The sequence below is a fragment of the Herpailurus yagouaroundi genome, unplaced genomic scaffold (assembly GCF_014898765.1).
Source record: "Herpailurus yagouaroundi ecotype Mexico unplaced genomic scaffold, PumYag 77, whole genome shotgun sequence".
NCBI classification, from domain to species: Eukaryota; Metazoa; Chordata; class Mammalia; order Carnivora; family Felidae; genus Herpailurus; species Herpailurus yagouaroundi.
Genome location: NW_024412388.1, coordinates 88,820,622 through 88,830,728, shown reverse-complemented (window position 1 = coordinate 88,830,728; position 10,107 = coordinate 88,820,622). Strand labels below are relative to the sequence as shown.

The window sequence follows — 10,107 nt, the reverse complement described above, 5'->3', positions numbered from 1 at the left end:
GTGGGCTGGGCTTGCCAGGAGTCCTGATTCTTGGGCTGGAGGAGAGGGGGGCGGGCTCGGGGCCGCCCGAGAGGCGTGTGATTGGGTCTGACCCTCAACCGGCTTGTCAGTTTCGCTCGGGGTAAGGGGGGCGCGGGAGGGGAGTGGGCGGAGGAGGGGGCTGCCCGGAGCCTCTCGTCCGGCCCACTGACGGCATGAAGCCTTTAGGGGCACGCAGTCCTCTCAGATTTTCGGTTGAAGCCCCTTATCTGCCTTCAGTCTGAAGGCAGGGCCCCGCGGAGGACGGATCGGAGGGTCCCGGCCGGCGGGGCCAACCGAGAGGGAGAGGAGGGGGCGAGACACAGGAAGGAGGCCAACCATCGAATTTTAAAGAAAAAGCCCTTGACTTTTCCCCCCTCTCCCTCCTCAATGGCTGTGTAGCAAACATCCCCGACGATACCTGGGAAGGGACGAAGTTGGTCTGCAATCGCAATTTCGAGGGCTGAGTTCACGGTTGAGTGCGGGGCTCGGAGATGGAGCGGTGGTCCTCTAGGTGGAAAACGAAACGGTGGCTCTGGAATTTCACCATAACAACCCTCGCACTGACTTTCCTCTTCCAGGCTAGTGAGGTCAGAGGAGGTAAGAAAAAAAGTGGTTTTGGGGAGGTGGGAGATTGCCGTCGGTCTTTGTCATTCTGTACCCTCCCCCTCTTCACCCTTCCTCCCCCGCCATTCCTCCCCCCACCCTCCCAAGCCCCCCCCCCCCCAAACAATTCTCCTAAATAAAATCCAGATTGTAGCTGCCACCAGGTTGAAGTGAAGGCTGGAGAGAGAGATGGATGTAGGCGGGACAGTAATGGGAGAAGAGGTAGCAGGAAAAAAGATCTGTCAGCACAGAGCCTGCTGAAATGCCCTTCACCACTTTCCAGCGTCTTTGAAAAGAGGAAAAATATTACCTTGAACACAAGGGCAGTTGTGCAGAGCTTTTGTTTGAGGACTAGTCCCTAGATTGCCCTTGGAACACATCTTCTGGTTTCTTCAGATTCTAACTAATGGAAGTATCTCTTTAAGGGTGAGCTGGAATATAGAGAAAGGGTATAAAATGAACCTTGATAAAGTTCTTTGTGTGGAACAAAGTGAGAAACAGGCTCTTTTACTTTTAGGGATGCAAGAGAAAGCAGAGGTGATGAATCTAGAAGACTGAGAACACCGTGTGTGTGTGTGTGTGTGTGTGTGTGTGTGTGTGGGTGTGTGTGTGGGTGTGGGTGTGGGTGGGTGTGGGTGTGTGTGGCGTTTTGGAGAGATTTTAAGTGGGAAAAAAATTGGCAGGTTGTAAAGAACGGGTTGAAGATGGGGGGAACACTTATCCCTGAATCTCAGTCCACTCCTCTCCACTTTGACCCCCACCTCGCGCCCCCCCCCCCCTTCTTCTTGCAGGTTGGACTGGCAGTTCTCTTGGAGAATGATGAAACTCGCCAAGCAAATGGGGTGGGAGAGGAGGAACAGGGATTGGGAGGGAAGAGGAGGGGGCCTGCGATGGGGTGGGAGGGGAGAGGTAAGGAAAAGTTCCTACGTGGCACCACCAAATATTCAATGACCAGACCTGCTCGGAAGACTGCAGCCCTGTCAGTACCCAAGGAGGGAGAGCGACTTCACTCCTCCCCTCCGCCTCCTCCCTCCCCTTCCCCCGCCCTTTCCCGCAAAGGCATCTGGCTGGAGCGGTCCGTTAGGTGCTGTAGACACGACTGGCGGGCAAACGCCTTTGGAGTTAACAGAGCCCGAACAGCTTAGAGTGGAAAAGCAAGCTTTGTCAGGAGTGCACAGAGAAGTGGGGAGTAGGAAGAAGGGTGGCGAGGATTGGCCGAGGGAGAAAGAAGTTGTCAACCCCAAATGCGCAGGCTTTAGCAGAAACCTGAGTCTGGCCCTGATAGATGCCAAGATCTGAGCTCTCCCTAATGGGAATTAGCGCTCCCGGAGGCCGAACTCTGGCACACCAGGTCTGTGTTCCTTCCCCAAGCTTAGTCGTGTTCACCTTCCTGAGTGGCAGGCTGTGGTTGATTATTCTTCTGCTTGACTTTAACTGGTAAATACAGCCAGAGCCTCCTTAGGACTGTGCTTAAATTTTGATACGAGTTATGCTAATTATTCTGATGCATTCATTTAAACATTTTTAAGGATAAATAGAGTCTTTGAGAGTGGAATCCATCAAAAGTTTGCTTTTTACCTTTGGTACCTGGTCACCAGCTGGGTTGGTCATTTCTGTTCGCTGTTCTGCCCTCTGCTGGTTTTATTTGGAATTTATTTGGAATTTATTTGGAATTTAAGCATCTGCCTCAGCACATAGGCCTCTTAAAATCCTTCTGACTACAGTGATGCTGGAAAAGGACACTCGGTTAAGAAAGAACAGATATACTCCTTCTTTTTCAACTTGTTACACACACATATGGACAAATGTACCATAATGGCAGCTCTGAATTTAAAAATGTAGAAACCAAGAGTTTCTTCAATGAAGACAGATGAAATATAAACTCAGGAGACACCATTGTAGGCATTCAAGGATTATTTCACTGAAGATATTTCTGTCTTATTTTCCACATTTGGCCTTCCTTAAAGCTCTGAGGATATTAGAAAGATCAAATTTCTACACTTGCGTTGCATAAATTGGCTCTTTTCAATCTAGCTTCAGATGTGAAACACTTTTAAATAAACATTTCAGTTCCATGTCAAGTAAATGGTGGAAAAAGAACCTTTACTATTATTATAAGACCAAGTAATGTGAGAAATAGCAAAGTTTAAGGATCATGTGTTGTTTTTATTTGTCATTTCTGATGAAATGTCTCAAAAGTTACAAGAGTGTATAGTCATACTGTAAGATTTGGTATTTGTGTCATCAAGTTGCTAGGTGCTTACTACCTAGTGGGAAGCTACATATTTACAAATGTACTCTTGAAGGCATTTTGCCACTTAATAAACTTCATAAAGGAAGTAATAGTATCCTAATGTTTAAAAAGGAAACATTGGTCTGAATCATCACACAAGGGAAATATAAACCCAGTGTCCAGTTCTTATACTAGCCATCAGATTTGCAATTGAAGTAACAATGAATATTATTTCATTCCAGTTTCTAAATAAAGGTGTTATATGCTATAGTTTATTGATGTCACTAAGATGCAATGGTGCGATTTGGTTGCTAAATCAAAAGGTAATTTAAAACAGCCTATTTTCATCTAAAATTTGCATTTCTTGGATTTAAAAGATTAAAGCCTTAAAAATTTCTGGGTTGCCAATAAATTAGACTCTAAAGAAAATATAGTTAGGATCCTAAAGCATCTGCCTTACAAAGAATAGTTTTTGGAGTGAATGGATTAAAAGAAAATTTATAATCTCATACAGAATCATATTATTTTACTTTGCAAATCCAAACTGTAACTTGGTCATCTTTCACATGCTTATTAAAGATTTTTAGTATTTATTATGATTTAATGTAAGAGTGTTATTTTTATAATATATTCACTTGTATCAACTTCAATTTTATGTCTCATATATTTTCCTGTGGTTGACATAAATGTTTTATCTCAGAAATTTATGGATTTCTTTATCAATTAGGCCATTGTTTATCATAGATAGGACCTGAGATTTACCTGGAATTTATAGTGACTATGCTGTGATTGTGTTAAGAGTGATGGTTTTAAGGGTTTAAAAAAGGGTTGTTATAATTGAATACTGAGAAAAATAGTATGTAATTGAATCATTTTTCACTAATTAAAATGGTATTCAAACTTTGGTGGTTAAGCCAATACTGTGCCTTGCAAAAAGTTGGTTAATTTTATAAAGGACTTTCAAAGCTAGTTAACAATTGGTAGTGAGCTTTCCTGGAGTGTTTTGAGTGCCCAGGATCAGCAGGTGAAATGGTGCTGGCTTCCAGGGTATGTGCTAATCCAACTTTGTAAAGAGATCAAGTTTGCCACTCTGGCTACTTAATCAGAAATCAGTTAAAAGATCAGATATACTTCTGACAACACATGCAGTGCCTGCTAGGATTATTTATATTGTCTTTCCTCTTGTTTTTTAAATAAAAATTGACAAAGTCTATAATAGAGAAACAATAAAGAAAATTAGGTGTCTTATGAGAAGCATCTTCCTGCTTGTTTTACACAGATTAAGGGGCACATATACATTCAATTAAACATGTACACCATCACAAAATTGTCTATTAGTTTTGAAATTAAGTTTGTTAATCTCTTAAGTGACAATTTACTTCATAATAAACATCTGAGTCTCTACTTTATAAAAATTACTCTGTAAGAGGTATTTTCATATTTGTTAACACAATTGTGAAGTGCAAATGAGAAATATATACACCTAGGTAGTATGATTGCTTACAATTTATTTAATTAATTTTTTGGGTTCTATGTTCACTTCAGGGTGAGTAACATAGAAGGAGCATATTATTCAAGTTAAGTTATCCCTAAAATATAGCAAGGCAAACATGAATCTCTTTTTAGATTTTTGGGTAGGATTTCTGACCAAAAGAAACCCCCCAAAACAAACAAAAAACCTCCCTAAACTAAGTAGTCACCTTTCTTTTCTAGAAATTTGCTTTTTTTCTGAAAAAACTCTCTTCACTCTGCTTAATTTATTGAAGCATTGTGTATTTACTGATAATGAATGAACTCAAATCAAGCTTGGTTGAGAGTATGTCATAAAAAGATGAATTTTTCAAGGGAAGAAAAGGTGTTTAGATAAGATTTTTTAAAAGAGAATGCTAGAGATAGACATTACTGTAGAGATTGTTTCTCTTTACTCCCTTCTTGCTTTACTAATGAGGAAACTAAATCATAGAAAAGTTATTAGCTGAATGCTCTTTCTCATAAAAAATAAAAAAACATTTTTATAATATTCAGTGTTTTTCTAAGTAAGTAGAGTGAAGGTCAGCAATAGTGACAAAAATATCTCAAAATAATAGTGATCTGAGACTTTATGGAACGACCAAATATTGCTTAAACGAACGTATTAGAGTTTAGATTTAGTGAGAAGATGGATTCAATTAAAGAAATTGAAGAAAATCAGACAGGAAATTGAGTTATAGAATGCATTTAAAAATTTCTCAGTTTCTTAAGTTTGGAGGAAGGTAATTTTTGATAATTTGTATTGCTAATATACCTGATTATGTGATTCTGTAAGATTATTGGTATCAGAGTAGAAAGCATAATAGTTTGTAAAATACCTTTCGTGTACGTTCGTTGCTGGATTAGGAATGTGATTTTTTTATCCACTCTAAAGTTGTTGATGGAGGGCCAGGCATTTCAAATAATATATTTAATAATATATCTCTATATTTATTGCAAATACTGTCAAATTTCTGTGTCTTTCAAGTTTCTTTTAGATTGGCTGTATTATATATTATGTATATATATATTATATATATATTATGTATATTATGTATATATATTATATATATATTATGTATATTATATATATATATATATATATATATAGGGTTTTATTACTAAATCAGATAATGAATTGATTACTACTTGCTATGACTTGCTTGTATAATAATCTTTTTCCGAACAAGTGGCAAACACTGGGGAAAAATAGGAGAGCACTTAGTAGTGCAAATTCTAATTAATTTTCCTTTTGGATTGTTAAACCATCTGAGACTACGTAAACAACTTATACCTCATGAATAAATGGACAGTTAATCTACAGAGAAGTAGACACTCTTAAGAGGTTGCCACAATATTTGTTGTGCTGGCAACAATAATGGTAGGGCTAGTATTTCCATCAAATGAAGAGTTTTCCTATCTTTAGGGAAAAAGCAGTACATGTCCCTAGCGTCCTGAAGAAGATACTGTGGAAGCTAAATATTTATATTCATGATCAACTCTAACAATTTGTGTGAATACAGGGTTCTTATAAGTACTGAGCTCTCCCCATCACTGTATATCATTTTTAATGATTATACTTAGGTATCCAAAAGCCAGAATTCTATTGTATCCTAAACATACTTTTCTTTTCCTCCTACCTTGGGAGAAATAATTAGGGGCCGTTGGTGTAATCATTAGGAATTCAAGGCAACTGCAGAGTGGGGGCTGAGAGCTGATCTGCACTTCTGCTTTTTCTCCTCCACTTCCTTCATTTGATACTGGGGAAATGTGACCTGAGTTGGGAGTGGTGAGAGGAAACCAAACTTTGTTTTAGACCATTGAAGTTTTGTCCCTTAGCAAAGAAGAAAGAGAGGTATACACAGATGGTATAAAAAAGTTGCAGTGTTCCCTAAATTCTCTCACTTTAAATGTAGATTTCAGTGTAGCTTTTGGTATACTATAATGACTTTCCAAAATTTGGACTTTGTTCTTCCAACGTCTCTTGCAGTTTAATTCGGAACATAAAGTTTTAGTTTTTTTCATAAAGTTTAGTTTTAGCCTTCTTTATTATAATGCGTCTGACATATGTATTTCTTTTTCTTGCAAAACCCTAATGTGATTTTATTTTTATAGGCTTTTCCCCCCTATTTTCCATTGTCTCCAAACTCAACCTGAATAATACTAGCCGGTAAAGATGAAAGTTGATTTTAAAGTGATTTAGCGAGTAGCATCTATCGGTTGCAGTCTTTGGCCTACTACTGACTTGGCTAGTGGTTCTTTAGACATTGGCTGATCACCAGACCTACTGTTATCTGGTAAAATAAACTCTTTGCTTGCTGCGCATGGAATTAGAGACAGTGCTATTAATTTAGGAGAAAGAACTCAGAGAAAAGAAAGGTTATCATATTTCAGAGTAAGAGACCAGCTTAAATACGACTTGACAATTGAGAACTAAAACAAACCTGTGTAAAAGTGCTTTAGCACAATCAACTTTTACAATCCCTTCAAACCTCCTTTTTTTCCTTAAAAAGCATTTCTTTCTTATTTTAAACAAATTTAATTGCTCTTGAATGGCCCTGTACTGTACAGGCAAATGAAGGTCCCTATTCATAGAACTTGAGCGCATAGAGTGTCAGTGGAAGCTTCCTTCCTCTGTCTGACTGGTAAACTGGCATCCGGGCTTACAGGCGTGAACCTTCCACTGTGTGAGGTGGTTGGCTTTCCTTCCTCACTCAGCTGTTCACAAACAACTTCCCAAAGGATGACTGCCAGAAAGAGCAGTGGTTGCAATTCCTGACAAAGCTAATAAGAAACTCTAAGGCACTTTTGCACTTCGTGCTCTTGGCTCTGAAGAGAAAGAAGAGCCGTGTGTATTCAAGTGGTATTTTCTCTGACCTCTCTCTTTGAGTCTGACAGTGGTGCACAACCTATGAGCTGTCACTCTTCTTTTTGAATGCTGATGAGTCTTCAAAATATTTCACTGATTTTGAAGATAAATGTGTGGTCCAAATGGTTTGGCATGATATAGAGCACCCTTCACGATGGGACCCCTCTGTATGTCCGGGCTCATGAACAGCCATTTCCCACGGGCCACAAACCTGCCCCCATTTACCCTGCACTTCAGCCATCTTAAACCTCTTGCCTTTATTCTCCTCTGGCTTAGAACGTGCTATTCTCCTTCCCTGGAATATCTGTTCTTTTCTCCTCCACCTAGCAAATGTCTTCTACTTCAAGATTTAGATCAGATTTCATATCTCCACGTAACACTAAATGCATGCTTATTACATACCAGGTCCTGTTGTCAGCACATTTCATATAGAATCTCATTTCTTTTTGATAATTGCCCTGGAAGTAAGCTAATATTAAAATATCCATTTTATCCATGAAGGGACTGAAAAACAGAGAAGTTAATTATCGTGCCCGATGTCACACAGCTCCTATGTGATAGACCCAGGATGTGAATCTAGACAGTCTTGCTCCAGAACCCGTGCTTTTGATCATTTGTCCATGCTTACTTCATGGTGTGTTCTAATGTTTGCACACAGCATCCCTGACTTATGGTTATAGTGCCCAGGGGCCTAATATTAATGCACAAAATCATGCAGCTGCACGACAGTACACGTCATGGCAATTGTGTGTATAATTTGAATGCCACCAAGGAGGAATATAGAGAGGATTTGGCATAATGATGTTATATGTTGTTATATATGATGTATATATATAATGATGTTATAATTCAGGTAGCTCTTCAGACTGCATTAAAGTTCAGTGGTGGAGGCCATACCACTCTTTCAAGAATAAACCTAAGCCCTAATGATGGTGGAGAACAAAAAGGGCTGTTGCTGGAAACCAGCAAATGTTACTTTGCTTCCTTTGACTTATTTAAGGAGAAGTTGACAGCTGTGTCTGTTAGCATTCAAGGTTCAGATTGTGGTTGGCTTGGTTTCATTAAGTAATAAGGACACTTACAAATTGCTTCCTGTTCCAATCAGTATCCATCACAAGGAACAACAGGTCTTATTCCACATATATGGTAGTATACGTGGAGACACGTATATGGTAGTATGCTTATTACCTTCACTATAAAAGTGTCAGATCTGATTATCTAAAAGCTGTTTGGAGTGTAATCGACTGGAAGAATGTAACTAAAAGATACATAATTTTCAAAAGAAGGTCATTATTTTAAAAATTACTCATTTATATGTTAGCCTTCTGTAAGGAGTTGCTGAGGGGTAATGACTATGATTTAGTTTTATTTCTGTCCCCAGTGTCTGCCAAGATGCCAGAATGCACAGTATGTAATATTGTCACTATTTAGATTATTAATTATCCTTCTTACATTGCCCAGTGGACTGGAACAAGGTTAAATCTAGTTAAATTACAGTGGTGTGAAGTGACTTCCTCATGTCGTGTCAGCAGTAATTAGATCTTCTCTTTCTTTACTTCTCTGTAAGTCAAAGACTTGGGATGTCTCTCTAGCTTTCCTCATTTGAAGAACACTTTTGCACATTCTCTCCGAGGTTGCTTCTACATATTTGAAGTTACTGATTCACTAGAAGACCTCTAAAATTGTAGTTTCCTTTCTGATAGAGAGAAACACCATATGAAGTGGTACTGTTGCTTTGACATCAATGTAAATCATCATTTCACTGTTTGCTGGTGAACAAAACAGTTTAATCCAAGAGTGGTATCAATCTGTTAAAGTAATAATTGGGAAAATTCCTGTCATATGTTTATTTTGAAACTTTTATCTGGGTTTTGTATGCTATTAGGAATTTCTGATTTTGCTTAGTAACTATTGTAAAGAATAGCCTATCTATATTGATTGCTTCATGATTATTTTAGCTCACTCATTCTTCAGGTTAGAAAGTAATTTGCAGGGGCGCCTGGGTGGCGCAGTCGGTTGAGCGTCCGACTTCAGCCAGGTCACGATCTCGCGGTCCGGGAGTTCGAGCCCCGCGTCAGGCTCTGGGCTGATGGCTCGGAGCCTGGAGCCTGTTTCCGATTCTGTGTCTCCCTCTCTCTCTGCCCCTCCCCCGTTCATGCTCTGTCTCTCTCTGTCCCAAAAATAAATAAACGTTGAAAAAAAAATTAAAAAAAAAAAGAAAGTAATTTGCATATTATGCATGTATTATAATTATTATATTATGTGTATCATCTTTAAGCAAGGAGTATATAAAGTTTCAAGTGCCTAGTAAGATTAATAGTGGTTACATCTATTTGGAAACAATAGATTTTGGATAATTTGGAAGAATATTATATATTTTTTGTATTCTGTTCTTATCCATTCCATAGTCCTAAAATCATTAGGATAGGTGTCTTTGTCTATTTTATTTAGTGTGTCCCAAGCACACAGAACAGAGCCTGTCACAGTTAGCATCTGATAAATCTTTGTTGAATGAAGTGAAAAGTGTTGGTCAGGCTCTAATGAATTGCTCTTCAATAGCCTAACTAACAACCTGAGATAGATTATATAAGGTTATATATATTAATTATTGCCAGTGTCTACAAAAGTATATTGAACAGATTAGTGCTGATATTGTTGTGGTTTCCTGAAAATGTCAGTCTCTGTTTTGCCTCCAAGCAAGCTATGATTTCCACCTTACATACTCTCCCAAACTGCTTATCATTGCTTTTTGCTTAGGATTTAGAAATTATCTCTTAAAGAAATAACTCTCCTCCACCATGCAGACTGAGGTAGTTGGCCTTGCAAAGCATCCTAAAGCATGCTACACCATTACACTTACTCCAAAGTTGAA

General features: G+C 38.7%; 1 protein-coding gene and 1 pseudogene across 10 annotated transcripts in view; both read left to right on the top strand.

Annotated features, from left to right (window-relative positions):
- The first annotated feature begins 21 nt into the window (after positions 1–21).
- COL11A1 (collagen type XI alpha 1 chain) overlaps positions 22–10,107 on the top strand; it is a 225,856-nt gene continuing 215,770 nt past the window's right edge. For 9 of the 10 annotated variants that reach the window (XM_040471135.1, XM_040471133.1, XM_040471128.1 and 6 more), the window contains exon 1: positions 153–618. In XM_040471135.1, coding sequence (XP_040327069.1) covers positions 513–618 — 106 coding nt within the window. In that variant the 5' untranslated portion in view covers positions 153–512. Of the gene's footprint in view, positions 122–152; positions 619–10,107 lie in introns of those variants that run through there. The other variant, XM_040471126.1, reaches the window with a different exon arrangement.
- Positions 7,095–8,534, top strand: LOC121027816 (superoxide dismutase [Mn], mitochondrial-like; annotated as a pseudogene).